This window comes from Muscardinus avellanarius, assembly GCF_963383645.1.
Source record: "Muscardinus avellanarius genome assembly, chromosome: 1".
Classification (NCBI taxonomy): Eukaryota; Metazoa; Chordata; class Mammalia; order Rodentia; family Gliridae; genus Muscardinus; species Muscardinus avellanarius.
Window position 1 is genome coordinate 230,492,221 of NC_137786.1, and position 18,192 is coordinate 230,510,412.

At 41.9% G+C, this 18,192-nt stretch overlaps 1 protein-coding gene across 5 annotated transcripts in view; it reads left to right on the plus strand.

Moving 5' to 3' along the window:
- Positions 1 to 18,192, plus strand: part of RTN3 (reticulon 3) — a gene marked incomplete at both ends in the record, with an annotated part of 73,453 nt that overhangs the window by 23,099 nt on the left and 32,162 nt on the right. For 2 of the 5 annotated variants that reach the window (XM_080696718.1, XM_080696719.1), the window contains one exon: positions 14,774 to 17,071. The exons of the other annotated variants lie outside the window; for them this stretch is intronic. In XM_080696718.1, coding sequence (XP_080552844.1) covers positions 14,774 to 17,071 — 2,298 coding nt within the window. The remainder of the gene's footprint in view (positions 1 to 14,773; positions 17,072 to 18,192) is intronic. 5 annotated transcript variants of the gene reach the window in all.

An 18,192-nucleotide genomic window follows, 5' to 3' on the forward strand; every position in this document is an offset into this window, starting at 1 on the left:
GCTGTAACTGGGGATTGAGACACAAATCTTGTATCGCCCCCGCATCCCTTAAAATAAAACGTTAATTACACGCCAGTCCTTTCTATTTAGCAATTGCCAATGGGTTTCCTATAAATGTCAATAAATGAATGAGGCTGGATGGACCATTTAACATAGCATAAGCTTTAGATGTAGTTTTGAATGGTTCTTAAAAGTTGAAAACTTGCCTGCAGAATTTGTGGCATATAAAATTATGACTCAGAAAACACTCCAGCCTCAGTGCATTTTAACTCTTAGATTTGCATTTATGTAACTTAGAGACGTTAGCGACGTTGGGAAACAACTTAGAAGTGTGCTTCCACTGGCTGAAAGATGTCAAGAGCTAGAGTATTGAGATGTGACTCCTCTCAGTAGCTAGGCTCCTTCCGGCTCCTTCCGTATTGCCTGCATCGAGCAAGTCCGGTGACTGGGCAAGTAAGGCTTTTTTTCTAGAGATTTAAGCTGTGTCTTTTTTTTTTTAATCTGTCAGTTAATGGGGAAGGGCATTTAAGTTTATAGGTATGACCACTGCCAAGGGTCTGAAAGAGAGAGAGAGAGAGAGCGTGTGAGCTGTCAGGGGGGATGCACACGCCTGCATATGCACGTGCGGGCTTCAGTTCATATGTAGCGCTATAAAGCGCCATTCCATTTGTGGTATTGTACTAGAGTTAGACCCCAAATATAAGTCAGCAGAAAACATTGATGGATTGATTGATTGATTGAGGTGTTGGGGATTGAACTCAGGGACATTCTATCTCTGAGCTACACCCTCAGTCCTATTTTATTTATTTATTTATTTATTTATTTTTCGGTACTGGGGATTGAACCCAGGGGCATTCTACCTCTGAGCTACCCCCCCAGCCCTATTTTGTATTCTTTATTTTGAAACAGGGTCTCACTAAGTTGTAGAGGTTCTCACTAAGTAGCTGAGGCTGGCCATGAACCGCGATCTTTCAGTCTCAGCCTCCCAAATGCTAGGATTACAAGTGTGTACTACTATACCCAGCTCTTTATTTTTTTATTTTGAAACAGGGTCTCACTAAGTTTCAGAGAGCCTCACCAAATTGCTGAGGCTGGTTGCGAACCCATGATCCTCCTGTCTCAGCCTCCCAAGTACTGGGATTGTAGGCATGCTCCACCATTACAGGTGGCCTTATTGAGAAATTTAATAATATAGGAAAATTGGTAATATATTTATTCTACTATGGAAAAAAGAGTCAGTATAAATTGAATAAAATTTCTGTTGTATTTCAGAGCTTTTAAAATGGATTCTAATTTCAAGATACTTTTTCATACAGAAAGGGGATAATTAATATCCAAAAGAGTAAATTTGGGTGTAACTCATACATAGCATACCTATCATGGGAAATGTTGAAAAGGTAACATTGCTTTAAAAATTACTCTCTAGCCGGGCGTGGTGGCGCACGCTTGTAATCCCCACACTTGGGAGGCGGAGACAGGAAGATCGGGCAGGTTCGAAGCCAGCCGTGCTGGCTTAAGAGACCCTGTTTCCAAATAAAAATATAAACTAGGTCTGGGAGTGTAGCCCGGAGGTAGAAGGGTTTCCAGGAACCCCAGTACCACCACCAAAAAAAAAAAAAAAAAAAAAAAAAATTAATCTCTGTTACACATTCAAGTAGAATGGAGATCTTTAAAAAGGGATTTTTTAAATTAAAAACTAATGTTTAGATTTGGACATGTGACACACATCTGTAATCCCAGCAGTTTAGGAAGCTAAGGCAGAAAGATTGGAAGTTTGAGGTCAGCCTGGGAAGGGTAGTAAGAACCTGTTTCAAAATTAAAAAGGCCAGTTAGACTAGGTGGTACATGTTTGTAATCCCAGTACTTGGGAAGCTGAAGGAGTAGGATCACAAGTTTGAGGCAAGCCTCTGCAATTTGTGAGATTCAGGAATTTAGTGAGATCCTATTTAAAAAAAATTTTTTTTTTTTTTTTGGTACTGGGGATGGAATCCAGGGACATTTACCTCTGAGCTATACCCACAGCCCTATTTTTTAGTCTTTTTAAATTTTTTATTTTTTTTTATTATTTATTTTGCAGTACTGGGGATGGAACCCAGGGGCATTACACCTCCGAGCTACACCCACAGCCCTGCATTTTATTCTTTATTTTTAACGGGGTCTCACTGAGTTGCAGAGGGCCTCACTAAGTAGCTGAGGCTGCCCACGAACCGGGATCCTCCTGTCTCAGCCTCCCGAATGCTGGGATTACAAGCGTGTGCCACCACGCGGTGCCTGGCTCCTTTTTTTTCAGTTTTTGAAACAGGGTCTTACTGAGTTGCGAAGGGCTTTGCTATAAGTAGCCTAGGCTGTCCACGAACCACTATATCCTCCTTTCTTAGCCTCCTGAATGCTGGGATTACAAACATGCGCCATCACGCCCGACTCCCTATTTCAAAAAATTTTTTAAAAAGGCCAGATGTGGTGTGACACACATGTAATCTCAGTATTTGGGAGGCTGAGACAGGAGGATTGCATGTCCTGTTTCAAAATAAAAAATAAGGAGCCAGGCATGGTAGTGCCACTGAGACACAGGAGGATTGCACAGGATGGAAGGCATTCTCAGCTACTTAGGCTCCCAGTAACTTAGTGAGATCCTCTTTCCAAATAAAGTATAAAATAGGTCTGGGAGTATAGCCTGAAGTTAGAAAGCCCCTGGTTTTCACCCCCTCTACCACAAAAAATAAATAAAATAAAATAGGGCTGGGGGTATAGCTCAGAGATAGAATGTCCCACTGGCTTTAATCCTCAAAAAAGAAACACACACACACAAAGATAAGAAAAGGAAATTGTTGATACATACACTTGGTTAACTGGACCCATTTAGTCCCAAATAGGCCTTTTTTTTTTCTTTTTTTTTTTTTTTTTCGGGTCTGGCCTTTTTCAAGGTGATTGCTGCCACCAGCACAACTCTGAGTCTATAATTAGCACTAACCTAACTAATGTCTTCCGCATCTCCTAGGCACTGAGCCTGAGGAAGCCATACCTAATTTTTATATGCATCAACCATATTAAGCAAAGGGTAGCAGTAATAGAACATTTTAGATTTAAGAGTGACTCATATGTTTGATCCTGAAATATCTGTCATTATTGGGTTTTAAGGAGATGCATGTACAAAAATGTCATTAATTCATACTGAGTAAAAGGCAGCCAGATTTTTCAAAAATAAATTGTGTGATTATTTATTAAATTGTACCACTTAGACACATAGTGCTAAATAAGTTAGGATATTAAGCCTTTTTATATTAATAGGTTTATAATTAGAATGTCAATAGATTAATTGGTTACTTTCTTATATAAGTTTTATCTCCCACATAGATCCTTGCAGTCTTTGTTTTTTGATACCTTTTTTTTTTAATCAAGCAGAGTTAAATTTCAGCCTATATCCCGAGTCTCAAAATAGAGGAATCAATTTTAGTGTTTTACTGAGAGGTATGTGGCAAAATTTTCCTGAGTTCTTACTTGAGTCATCATCTCATTTAATCCTCCCCGCCAGTTCTGCGGGGATGGGGGAAGGTGTAGCTCTTAGACCAGTTGAGAAAATGGGGCTTAAAGTAATGAAATGATTCGCTTCAAGGTCACATAGCTAGCTAGTGACAGACCAAGGACTCCGCAGTCCATGCTGGTAACTGCTTCATCTGTGACACAGATGGTTAAGGAGACTAGCTAGAGGCTTAGAGGTCTTTTTAGAGATGTCGCTTTTTTGTGGTTGCTGTTAAAATCATGGGAGATTATGTTGAGACAGGAGGGGCAGGTTCTCAGCCAGCCTCAGCAATTGAGTGAGGCCCTATCAACTTAGTGTGAGACCATGTTTCAAAATAAAAGAAAAGCACCGAGCATGGTGGCGCACGCTTGTAATCCCCGCGCTTGGGAGGTTGAGACCGGAGGATTGCGCAGGTTTGAAGCCAGCCGTGCTGGCTTAGGAGACCTTGTTTCCAAATAAAAAATATACAAAATAGGTGTCTGGGAGTGTAGCCCGGAGGTAAAAAGCCTTTCCAGGAACCCCAGTACCACCACCAAAAAAAAGAAAAGAAAAAATCAGGCTGAGGGTATAGCTCAGAGATAGAACACCCATGGGTTCAATTCCCAATACCACATAAACACACACAAAAAGAGCATAGAAACAAAAATTACTATTTTGACCATATTATTGCTACTACAGTTAACTTTCAAACTGAAATTGGTTTCACTATTTGAAGCCTTTGAAAAGAGTGGAGGCTGGAAAATACTGTGATCTTTGTTAGAAAACATCGTAAGAAAAGTAGGTGAGCAGTAGATTGGAAAGAAAAGATCCATCCACCGTTCAGAATTGGAAGCACATTTGCGGTAGTCGATGCTATTCCAGTTGGACGAATGCAGTAGGCATCTGGATAGGAAGTTACAACACTGCGCTTTGGGGCAAGCTTTGGGAAACATTTTGCCAGTTACAGCCTTTTTTAAAAAATACAAAAGCAAAACATTTTTCTTTGATCAAAAGAGACTTTGTTTAGGATCTAGCTTGGCTGCAAAGTGTTTGCTGGCTAACTTCCTATTTTGATGCTGTGGCTGCAAGTTGCTGATATTGTTTTGCACGGTAATTTGTCTTTCCATTTTGTTTCGTAAACATGAGAAAATTCAAGTGTAGGAAAATCTATACCTGAATATTTCAAGCCTCCTTCATATGAATATGCATATTTAAGTGAAAAAGTAACAATGGCCGCTATAGGCTGGCACCTTTTCTTCACTGATACGTAGTTTTTCCATGTGACAAGTATCTTTTAACTAAAAGTGGATTTCTTAATGGGGGTAGCTAACCAGGTAGTAACTATAATATAATTCTAAGCTATTCATTCTTTTTTGGAAGAACTCTTTGATATAAAATCTAGCATTCAGTATCACTTATTTCTAGATCACATATTTTCATTAATCAAGTTACATACACACATAGAAAAGTACCAAACCTTTACTTTTCTGAGAGCTAGTTTCGGGGAAAAGAAATAGAGAAGATATTTTGAATAAAGTAAACAGTATATGAAGGATTTTTTTCAATTTAAATGTATTATATTTACTTTGCGGGCACAGTATTTATTTAGTTTTTTCATCATGTCATTTTTTAATTTATTTTTTGTTTTGTTTTGGTACTGAGTATTGAACTCCAAGGCTTTCTACCTCCAAGCTACACCCCAGCCCAACTTTTTATCTTTTTCTTTTCTTTTCTTTTCTTTTCTTTTTTTTTTTTTTTTTTTTTTTTTTTTGGTACTGGGGATAGAACCCAGGGTCTTATTTATTTATTTTGCAGTGCTGCGGGTGGAACCCAGGGGCATTCTACCTCAAGCTGCACCCCCAGTCCCATTTTTTATTTTTTATTTTTGAAACCGGGCCTCACTGAGTTGCAGAGGACCTCACTAAGTAGCTGAGGCTGGCTGTGAACTGCGATCCTCCTGTCTTGGCTTTCCAGATGCTGGGAATACATATGTGCGCCACCACGCTGAGCTTCCTATGGTATTTTTATAGGACTAGTGTTCGGAAATTTGGCTCTGATCTTTCTGCCCTTCTAAAACTAACCAAATGCTGTAAAATGGTGGTCTGGGAAACTTATAATACAGATCCTTGAGTACTGTCCTCTTTAGAGATTTTGAGTTGGTAAATCAAAGATAAAGGCCATGAAATAATGGTAGTTGCCCTAAGAACTTAAACTATAAAAGATTGTGCCAAAGGCAATTTTTGTGCCAGCCTGTTAAATTGTGTAGTTAGTTATACATTGAACTATAATATACCTTGACTTTCCTGGGGGTGAAGATCATTTTCTGAAACATTTTATTCAGGAAATTTTTCTTGGCTTAGATTTTCTTATAAGCTGAGTTATCTTAAATATCTTTATCCTCACAGAACCTAGCAAGACTTAGAATGCCATAGGCATCTGATTTATACCAACTGATTCTCAGGTTGTAACACCCAACGTTGTGGCATGGATTAAAAAAACTCTTTAAATTACTTTTTTTTAAAAAAAAAATCTGTGAATAGTAGGAGATAAAGTATCTAAAAAGGTATCTACAACTCTGAATGAAAATTTTCTGTAGTGTATATTGAGGAAAGTGGTTGTTTTGTCTTGACAGTGTGCATTTTTTTCTTTTCCTAAATAAGCCTGAAGTTTTTTGTGTCAGGAAAGGTTTTTTTCTTTTCTTTAAATGTGGTGTTTAGAGACACTTATTGGGGGTTTACTAAGTGCCAGAAACTTTGCTTTGAGACAGGGTTTTTACTAAATTGCCCAGGTTGGCTTCAGACTTACAATTCTCCTGTCTCAGTCCTCTGAGTAGCTGTGATTATAGACACACACTGCTGTGCCAGGCTCTAGTGCTGCTCTTAACATGTATTAACAACTTAATCCTCATAGCAGTTCTAAAATTAGATGCTTTAATATCCTCCCTTTTTTAGATGAGACTAGGCAATTTGCCAACTACTATATAATTAGAAAGTGTGATGAAGGGACCCTGAATCTTTTAATAAATTTTTACTTGAGAGTGGTATAGAAATTTAGAACGTGAGCCAGGTGTGATGGCACATGCCTGTAATCCAAGTACTTGGGAGGCGAAGACAGGAAGATGGCAGGTCCAAGGACAGCGCAGCCAGTAGTGAGACTTAGCAACCTAGCAAGACCTTGTTTCAAAACAAGTTTAAAAAAGGGATAGGGATGTAGCTTGGAAGTACAGTACCCCTAGGTTCAGCCCCCAGTTACACATATACATATACACAAAAAAGAAAAAAACTTAAAATATTAATGTCAGCTTAATAATAGACATGAAAACTTAGAGTAATTATATATATTTATCTTTTTCTTCACCCCCCCCCATTTTTTTTTTGCAGTACTAGAAATGAAACCTAGGGGCATTCTACCTCCAAGCTACACCCCTAGCCCTATTTTTTATTCTTTATTTTGAAACAGGGTCTCACTGAGTTGCAAAGGGCCTCACTAAGTAGCTGAGGCTGGCTGTGAACTGCAATCCCCGTCTCAGCCTCCCAAATGCTGGGATTACAAGTGTGCACCACCACTCCGGCTAAGTAATAACATATCTTTTTAAGTGTTCACAACGTTACAAATGAATATGAGCATTAAATACCATTGTCAAAAATAGCTAGAGCAAGGTGTGGTGGCACACGCCTGTCATCACAGTACTTGGGAGGCTGAGACATGAAGATAGCAGGTTCAAAGATAGCCTTCACAAGTCCTGAGATTCTTATCAACCTGGTGAGACTCTGTTTCAAAATAAAAATAAGAAGTAGGGCTAGGGGCCAGGTGGGGTGGCAGATGCTTTTAAATCCCAGTATTTAGGAAGCTGAGACAGAATTGCAAGTTCGAGGGGAGCTTCAGGAAGTCATGAGGTTCTCATGTATTTAGTGAGACCTTGATTCAGAATTTTTTTTTAAAAAATAGGGCTTTGGGTATAGCTCAGATGTAGATGCCTCTGGGCTCAATCCCCAGGATCATGGGAGAAAAAATAGGGCTATATGTGTAGCTTGGGGGTAGAGTGTCCCTGGGTTCAATCCCAGTACACACACACACACACACACACACACACACACACACACACACATTAATTATGACCTAAAATAACAATTTATTATGTTCATAATGAATAATTTTGGGGGTGGTAAAGGGGACTGAACCCAGGGGCAGTCTACCACTGAGCTATCTGACCCTTTTGTGGTCCTCCTAGCAATTGAACCCAGGGCATTCTACCTCAAAGTTACCCCCTCAACCCTATTTTATTTTTTATTTGGAAACGGGGTCTTTGTGAGTTGCTGAGAGCCTTCAAACTTTTTCTATACTCCTGTCTCAGCCTCCCAAGTACTGGGATTACATGCACCACCATACCTGGCCAACCCAGCCTTTATACATTTTTGTTTTGAGGCAGGGTCTTTTCCAAGCTGGCCTTGAACTTGCAGTCCTACCTCAGCCTCCCAAGTAACTGGGATTGCATGCATATGCCACTTAGCCCTCCCATAATAAGATTTGGAGATTGAACCCAGGGGCATTCTACCTCCGAGTTACACCCCCAGCCCTATTTTTTATTCTTTATTTTGAAACAGGATCTCACTAAGTTAAAGAGGACTTCACAAGTTGTTGATGCTGGCAGCGAAACTGCAATCCTCCTGTTCAGCCCCCAGCTGGCTTCGAACCAGCATGATTCTCCTGTCTCCACCTCCCAAGTTGTGGGGATTACAAGCGCACGCCAGCACTCCCGGCCGTGTTTGGGTGTGTGTGAAATGGTGGACCTGAGTGTGTTGCTGCTCATTGAACCCAGGGCCTCATGCATGCTATGCACACTTTCTACCCCTGAGCAACACTCCAGCCCTTGATGGAGTTTTTAAAACAGGAAAGGAGCCGGCCGTGGTGGCGCACGCTTGCAATCCTCGCGCTTGGGAGGCCGAGACAGAAGGATCACACAGGTTCGAAGCCAGCCTCAGCTATGTAGTGAGAGGCTCTCAGCAACTTAGTGAGACTGTTTCCAAATAAAGTATAAAATAGGTCTGGGAGTGTGCCCCGGAAGTAGAAAAGCTCCTGGTTTCCACCCCCAGTACCACCCCTCCACAGTGCCAATAAATAAATAAATAAATAAACAAACAAACAAACAAACAAATAAATATAGGAAAGGAAGAAGCCAGGTGTGGTGGCACATGCTTGTAATCCAGCATTTGGGAGGCTGAGACAGGAGGATCTTGTTTCTCAGACAGCTTCAGATACTTAGTGAGGCCCTTTGCAACTCAGTGACCTCAGTGACACCCTGTTTCAAAGTAAAGAATAAAAAATAAGGCTGGGGATGTAGCTCGGAGGTAGAAAGGAAGGCTGGGTATGGTGGTACATGCTTGTAGTCCCAGTATTCAGGAGGCTGAGATCACGGTTCGTGGACAGCCTCAGCTACTTAACGAGGCCCTTTGCAACTCAGACCATGTTTCAAAAATAAAAATCTACAAAGTAGGGTTGGGGGTGTAGCTTGGAAGTATAATGCCCCAAGGTTCCATCCTCAACACTGCAAAAAATAAAATAGGAGCCGGGCGTGGTGGCGCACCTGGGAGGCGGAGACGGGAGGATCGCGCTGGTTCAGAGCCAGCCTCGCTGGTTTAAGAGACCCTGTTTCCAAATATAAAAATATAAAATAGGTCTTGGAGTGTAGCTCGGAGGTAGAAGGGCTTCCAGGAACCCCAGTACCACCAAAAAAAAACAAAAAACAAACAAAAAAAAACAAACCACACACACACACACACACAAAATAAATAAAATAAAATAGGAAAGGAAGTATACATTTAAATGTTAAGTAATTAGAAATAATTTCCCTAAGCAGTTATATAGGGTATTTTATTATTTCATTTGACCCCAGAGACATTCTACCTCTGAGTTATTTCCCCACCCTATTTTTGTTTTTATTTTGAAGTAGGATTTCACCAGGTTGATGAGAGTCTCAGTACTTGGTGAGGCTGTCCTTGAACCTGCGATTCTCCTACCTTAGCCTCCCAAATACTGGAATTAGAGGTATGCACCCCGACATCCAATATGTGTATAGGGTTGATTTATTTTTTATTTATTTATTTTTGGTGGTACTGGGGATGGAATCCAGGGGCTTTCTACCTCCGGGCTACACTCCCAGACCTATATTTATATTTTATTTGGAAACAGGGTCTCTTAAGCCAGCTGAGGCTGACTTCGAACCTGCACGATCCTCTGTCTCAGCCTCCCAAACACAAGGATTACAAGCGTGCGCCACCACGCCCGGCTTATGTGTATAGGATTTTAACTAACAACCCTCAGATTCCCCAAACAAGCCTCAGATTCTGTTCTGTTGGTTTACCAGGCGCTGACTTGGACAATACCAGTGACCACTAAGTGCCATATCGACTAATTGTCTTTGCTCATAGGAGCAGTTCTAAAAGGCTCAGTAGATTCTGATCTTTGTTCTGTTTAATGTTTTCATGCCTTGATAAACTTTTTACTTCCAACCCAATTTTTTTTCATTGTCTTTGTACTAGTCAGCTCTGTTCAAGTTTGTTAGGGTTTCAGCTAGCCAAAGGAATTCTTTTCATTTGCTGAGATTCTAAACAAGATCATTAAAATTAAAGCACAGATGAGGATGTCACCTTCTTTGGCTGTGTGTGGGAGTGTTTGATTGGCAGTAATATTAAGAGCTAGCGCCTGCATCTTCCTGTCACCAAGGAGTGAATGCAGAATCGGGCTGTCTACCTTCCAACATTGCCCTCAGGAAACATCATTCACTCCACATAGTAAGCTATGAGATCGTTATTAAAGAGCATGATTAAAATTATTTTTGCATATGTTATAGTTATATCATTTTAGGTAATCTTTAATAAATGTTTGAAGTTTTGACTGGGTGTGGTGGCTCACACATGTAATCCTAGTACTTGGGCGACTGAGATAGGAGGCTTGCTGGTCCAAGGCCAGCCACAGCAACTTATCCAGGTGCTCTACAACTGAGTGAGACTCTGTTTCAAAATAAAAAATAAAATAGAGCTAGGGACATAGCTCAGAGGTAGAATGCCCCTGGATTCATTCCCCAGTACCACACACACAAGAAACTTTGAAGTGTTTGAGGCACTCATGGTGCTCAGTAGAGAACCTCTTGGTATTCAGAGAATAGCTTGATCTTGTAGTTTTACCTTAGATCATTCTCTACCTAACTGAAAACCCTTTGGAGTGCTAAGACTTCAAGGAAGATAGGAAAAAAGCAAGGCTTGGTAAAATGACAAATTTGTGTCCTGCCAGAGCATAGAACATTTTTACCACACCTTTGTATTTTCCTAGTAGTGTGTGTATTTAATTAGCATTCAGTTCAGACCAATTTTATGAAACGCGCCATCAACACCATCAGCATTTTGCTGTCTTCCCTTCTGCGATGTAAACACAAGAGTGGTTTTTCTCTGTTTTGTTCGCTACTTTAAAACAGTGTTTGGCAGTGGTAAACACTCAGTAAACATTTGCTGAATTATAACTAATTCACCTTGCTGACTTCCATCTGTAAGATGGCAGGTCTGAGTAGTCTGAAGTTTCCATCTCTATAAAATGATCCCTATGGGGTGGAGTCAGATCTGCAGGGAGGGGTTCCCAGACAGCTTTACCTTAACCCACATTTTTTCCCTCAAATATTTTCTGGTAGAACAGTGACCAGTATGGCCAATAGCAATACACAGCCCAGTTTTTAGACTTTCTGATTTTAGTGTAGCCTATAGTACTTAAGATTGTTTTTTTTTTTTTTTAACAGTGCTAAACTTTATCTTACATTCTGTCATGCTGATATGAAGACTTCCCCCCAAGTACAGTACATTACAGCTTTACTAGGCTATTTTTCACTCTAAAGCTCAGATCCTGCTATATCACATTTCAATGATACATCAAAATAAGAGGATTTTATTAGCATTTGGAAACCTTATTCTTTGTTGCAGTACTGGAGATTGAACCCAGGGGCCTTCTACCTTCCAGCTATTCCCCCAGCCCTCCCCCCTTTTTTGGTGGTACTGGGGAATGAACCCAGGGGCCTTCTACCTCCAGGCTACACTCCCAGGCCTGTTTTTATATTTTATTTGAAAACAGGGTCTCTTAAGCCAGCTCAGGCTGGCTTCGAACTTGCGTGATGATCTTCTTGTCTCGCTTGCGCAGGAATTTTAAGCGTGCGCCACCACTCCCGGCTCCCTATTTTTTATTCTTTATTTTGAAACAGGGTCTTGCCAAGTTGCAGAGGGCCTCACTAAGTAGCTGAGGCTGGCCAGGAACCTGTCATCCTACTGTCTCAGCCTCCCAAGTCCTGGGATTACTAGTGTTTACCACCACACACAGCTGGAGATATGTTTGTAGTAGTGGAATTTTATTTATTATAGTAAGATTCTTAATTATTTACATCTTTAATAAATTTGAATGAAATTATAAGTTTGATTTTTATCTAATAAGATAATTCAGGTTCTTTCATGAAAAAGAGAACATTAAGCCGGGCGTGGTGGTGCATGCTTGTAATCCCTTGGGAGGCTGAGGCAGGAGGATCGCCGGTTCGAAGCCAGCCTCAGATGGCTTCAGAGACCCTGTTTCCAAATAAAATATAAAATAGGTCTGGGAGTGGAGCCCGGAGGTAGAAGGCCCCTGGGTTCCATTCCCAGTACCACCAAAAAAAAAAAAGAAAGAAAGAAAGAAAGAAAAAGAGAACATTAGCTGAATGAAAATGACCCCAAAGGAATTTCTTTCACATTTTCCCAGTTACTCATCTGTGTTCACACATTGCTGTCAACCTCCTTGGGTCTCATCTGAACAAGTGGACTCTTTATTCTTTTTTTTTTTTTTTTTTTTTTTGTACTGAGGATTGGATCCAGGACATTCTACCTCTGAGGCTGTCCTTGAACCTGTGATCCTCCTTTCTCAGCCTCCCAAGTACTGGGATTACAGGCATATGCCACCGTACTCAGCCTCACTGAATTTCTGATTCATTATTTGGAACTATTTATTCGAGACCTACTTGGTCTAGAGAGAAAACAGTGCGCAAGAGTGACAGTGCCTTCTCCTGGAGGCACTTGTTTGATCTTTTCCCTAATAAAAGTTTGTTAGACTGGAAAGCTAGAAAACAGAGCCGTATTAATGACTATTGTGGTGATTAAGAACTGGGAAGACTTAATGCATTACTTCTATTTTATTTATTTGGTACCGCGCATTGAACCCAGGAACATTCTACCTACTGATTACACCCGTGGCTTGCGTGTGCGTGCGTGTGTGTGTGTGTGTGTGTGTGTGTGTGTGTGTGTGTGTGATTTTTTTTTTATAACGGTGTTGCTAAGTTTCTGAGGCTGGCCTTGAACCTGCAATCCTCCTGTCTCAGCCTCCCAAGTACTGGAATTACAGGCCTTTGCCACCATTCCCAGCTCATTCTATTTTAAAAGGAATTCTAGAGTTAACTGTCAGAACTAAAGATACTAATTTACACATTTAAGTTTTTTTATTAAAATGGCAAGTTGGGAGCAGGGTGTGTGGCACATGCTTGTAATCCCAGTACTTGGGAGGCTGAAACAGGAGGATTGCAGGTTCAAGGCCAGCCTCAGCCACTTAATGAGGCCCTCCACAACTTAGTGAGACCCTGTTTCAAAATAAAGAATAAAAATAGGGCTGGCAGTATAGCTCAGAAGTAGAATGTCTTTGGATTCAGTCCCTAGTGCTGGGGGAAAAATGGTAAGTTGGAACAAGAGGTTAGGGAGCAGGTCAGCCTTTTTTGATGCTCTTTAGTTGAGAGCGTCAAGGCCATTCGTATGTGGGACAGCTCTTCCTTGGGAATCGTATAGAGTAAGTCTCATTTTCAAGTTGAAAGCGTGTGTGTGTGTGTGTGTGTGTGTGTGTGTGTGTGTGTGTGTGTGTAACCCAGGGGCACTGTACCTCCGAGCTGCACCCCCAGCCCTGTTTTTTATTCTGAGTTGTAAAGGGCCTAAGAAGCTGCGTCTGACCGTGAACCGTGATCCTCTGGTCTCCAACTCTCGAATGCTGGGATTTCAAGTGTGTGCCACCACCCCAGCTGTTATTTCTTGTAAAGATAGAAAAGAACTCTGTCCACTTCTTTTTCCCTCAGGTTTTGAGACTAACAGTGGATCTGTAGAGGCAGTTATGTTCTGAATTGTTAAGCGTGCAGAGGGAAAGGCGTCAGTGCTTCATAATATTAACTTTTTGTTTTGTATGATTATATTGCTTCTGTTGAATACTTCTACCACAGGAAGAAAACAGAAAAGAAAAATCCCCCCAAATTTCCCAATACCATCACCTTTCTTTATGCTTTAACTTCATAGTAAAAAAAAAAGATTAGCTGGGCATGGTGGCTCACACTTATGATCCCAGCATTCGGGAGTCAGAGACTGGAGGATGGAGGTTCACAGACAACCTCAGCTACTTAGCAAGACCCCTTGCAACTGAGTGAAACCCTGTTTGAAAAATAAAACCACTAAAAAATAGGGCTGGGGGTATAGCTCTCAGAGGTACAGTGCCCTGGATTCTTCCATCCTCAGTACTGCAAAGAAAGAAAAAAGAAAAGAAGAATAATTAGCCAGGCATGGTGATGTACAACTGTAATCCCAGTATTTGGGAGGCTGAGACAGGAGGATCACAGGTTTGAGGCCAGCCTCAGCTACTTAGCAAGTTTTTTTTAGCAACTTAGTGAGATCCTATTTCAAAATAAAAAATAATAGGGATGAGGTAGCTCAGAGGGTTCTATTCCTAGTACCACCAAAAGAAAAAGGTAGAGTAATTAAAAAGTACTTGTCACCGGGCGTGGTGGCGCACGCTTGTAATCCCTGCGCTTGGAGGCGGAGACAGGAGGATCGCGCTGGTTCGGAGCCAGCCCCGCTGGCTTAAGAGACCCTGTTTCCAAATAAAAAATATAAAATAGGTCTGGGAGTGTAGCCCGTGGGAGTGTATCCCGGAGGTAGAAGGGCTTCCAGGAACCCCAGTACCACCAAAAAAAAAAAAAAAAAATACTTGTCAAGAAAATTTTTTGCCATTTGCAATTTATAGCATGATGCCGCTCTTCTCTTTCCTGTTGGCAGTTTTATGCATGTCTTGTAGGATCTCTGTTGAGCCATTGTTATTTATGTTTGTGTATATATACGTCCTGTGTGTATATGTATATGTTGTATGTATATGTATATATACATACATGCATGCTGCTTGGCTGATTGGCTGAATGTGAATTGTTCCTGGTGAACAGTTTTTTCTTTCAAATTCTGACCGTAGAGGGATTGCGCGCCCTTTGCTCTAATGAGCCACCTTCAGAAATCATGACTTCTTCCTTTCTTTCATCTTCTGAAATACAAAAACTTGACCCCACGACACTACATGGAGACAAAACCGAAGTGTTAGGCCGCCAGCCCGTTACAGCCGAAGAAGGAAAAGACCACGTGGCTCGTCTAGATACGAAAGAGGCGGCCAGGCCTCGGGGGACCCGCAGGGACAGCGCAGGCTCCCTTCTGCTCCCTCTTGCGGCAGGAGTTCCTTGTGACCGCCCTTCCATTCCAGCCAGTTTCCCAGCGAATCCTCCATTTCTCTCAAAGGAAACCAGCCGAGTAGAAGAAGAGCAAATAAATAAAGACCAAGCGTCTAAGAACCCAAGTGAGGTACCAAGTAGAGAGGATAAAAGTGCGCGGGATACCGATGACAAGTTCACACTGGTAACAGCCCAGAAACAACTCCCTGAGCAGACTGAGGCAGAAGGTGCGTGTACATACTCCTTGTTCCCATCTCAGGCTTCAGGCGGTGGTATTGTGGAAAAAGAGTCCCCCGAGTCACCGTTTGAAGTAATTATTGACGGAGCAGCGTTTGGCAGAGAATTTAAAGAGTCCTACGAGGAGACCACGAGCGCTGCGGGGAGCTGGGTGGTGCACAGTGATGGAGAACCATCTGCGGACGTGGCAGAGGCTGATGACAAAGTGTTTCCACTGAGAAGTAAAGAGGCAGGGCGTTTCCCAACCTCTGCCTTGCTCGCCAGACAATTTTCACACACTACCGCAGCGCTGGAGGAGGTGTCCAGATGTGTCAATGACATACATAACTTTACGAATGAAATCTTGACCTGGGATTTGGTTCCCCAAGTGAAACAACAGACTGATAAATCTTCTGATGGTACCATGAAGAGCGCAGGACTTGACAGGAGTGAGTATCATTCCGAAATCCCAGTTGTGAATCTGAGAGTGAACGCTCAGCAGAAAATTCCTGTGCGTTCTCTTAATGGGAGCGCCTCCGTCACCAAATCCACAAGCGACTGGCCAGAAGCATCTCTTCCTCAAGAAAATGCTGTCATTGGAAAACCTGTAAGAGATCATCTCGATTCCACAAAAGAAGTCGGTGTCAAATGTTTGCACGTAGACGCCCAGAAACAAGATGGCACAGTCACAGAGTTGCCTGGATCTCCACATGAGAAACGTGTCTTGCTGGGTTGTAACGACCACTTCAAGGATGACATGACCTGGCAGAGCTCTGTCCTGGGAGAAGCTACAGAGGCCGACAGTTCTGGTGACTCTGATGACACAGTCATAGAGGACATCACAGCAGATGTATCCTTTGAAAATAAAGTTCAGGCTGAAAAACCTGTTTCCAGTTCAAGTGCCATGATAAAAACAGGGGAAGGGGAAATCGGAGAGATGCCCAGTTACAAGAAGGCAGAAAGTAAGACATCTAAAAGCTCTGAGGAGCCAGTCAGAAGCTCCGAGCCATATCAAGTTCAGCCTGACATTCTTGGAAGGAGTCCAGTTGGTGACACGGTGTGTTCACAAGTACCCAATGTGGATGTCATGTTGGAAGATGTGAAACAGTCAGATACTGTGAGTGAAGTTGCGCCCGAAAAGCCCGTTACAACTGACAACTTCAGACTGCCGTCAGTAGCACCTCCGCGTGTCTTTAATGAGACAGAATGTTCACTAAATGTGACAGCTGCTGACAATCTGGAGTCATTATGTGGAAAATATGTTAAAGATACAGATGATTCCTCCCCGGAGGACTTGATGGCAGCCTTAACAGAAACCAGAGAGAAAGGAGAGGAGAGGGAGGGAGGAGATGTCTCTGAAGCAGCATTGCAGAAGGCAGCAGACACTAAAGGCGCTCCTGCCGAAGCCTGGAGTGAAAGTAAACCACGAGCTTCTGAAAAGAAAGACATGAAAAGCAAAGACAGAAGTGGAAGTGACCTGGCTGCTTTCTCCACCCTTGGTGCTCCGGTGGTGTCTCTGGATTTAGAACAGGAGCAGCTCACAATCAGAGCTCTTAAAGAATTAGGTGAAAGACAGATCGAGGATTCCGCTTCTGGGCAGGATGGAGAAGAATCTCCCGAAGGAAGACTCCAGCAAACATTTGCTCCAGGTTCTTGGCTCCAGAGACCAGGTGACATCCTAGAACATACAGATGTCAAGACTGGATCTGATTTGGGGATTTCCAAAAAGCCCACTATTCTCAAAGAAAATAGGGTAGATAGTATTTCCAGCTTTAGCAAGACTGAACTGGTAAACAAGCATGTCCTAGCAAGCCTTCTGACAGACCTCTCAGGTAACCGTTTACATTAGAAGTGCTGCCGTGAATTCTGTGATTGATGACTGGCCAGGGTGTGGGCCTTGGCCCATGTTGATGTTTACAAATTAACCCACCCCACGTCTATGGAGCTATAGCTAGGACACCGGCACTAGATGGTGGGAAGTGGAAATTCTTCTTTTGATTGGCTGCTTTGGTTTCCCTATACCAATATTTCCCAGAGCAATAAACCATCTTATAAAATTAATTTGCCCTAAAATTTTTTAGATGTTTTAATTTTATTTCAGGGTCCTTTGCTTACAGGTTGGCCTGAGGGTGATTGCTCCTTCTAAGAATATCATCATGTTCTCATTTATTTACAAAATTATTTTAAAATCTCCATAATAGTTATACTGCTGGGCACTTGGGTTTTTTGATAGAGGCCTTGTGAAATCTACTTAGCAATCAAAGATAAAGGAATTCCTGCTGGGAAAGACAGTAAATGAAACTTTTAATTAATTTGATCATATACCACGGAGATTTTATGCTCGGAAAGTAGGTAACCAGTATTATAGAACTGGTTTATATTTAGAGTAATACGTAAGAGAAACTCATATGTTCTATTACTCTGTTTTTATATGTGTAGGTTTTTTTGTTTGTTTTGATTTTTTTTTTTTTTTTTTTTTTTTTTGGTGGTACTGGGGTTCCTGGAAGCCCTTCTACCTCCGGGCTACACTCCCAGACCTATTTTTACATTTTTATATTTGGAAACAGGGTCTCCTAAGCCAACGTGCGCGGCTGGCTTCGAACCTGCGCGATCCTCCTGTCTCTGCCTCCCAAGCGCAGGGATTACAAGCGTGCGCCACCACGCCCGGCTTGTTTGTTTTGATTTTGATGGAACCCAGGGGCATTCTACCTCAGTGCTGTGCCCCAGCCCTATTTTTTATTCTTTATTTTGAAACAGGGTCTCACTGAGTTGCAAAGGGCCTCACTAAGTAGCTCAGGCTGTCGGCGAACTCGATCCTCCTGTCTCAGCCTCCCAAATGCTGAGATTACAAGCGTGCACCACCACGCTCAGCTATGTTCTATTACTTTGGACCTTATTTATTATTTTTAAGGTCTCAGCTCATTAGATGGTACTAGTAGCAGTTCCTCTTATT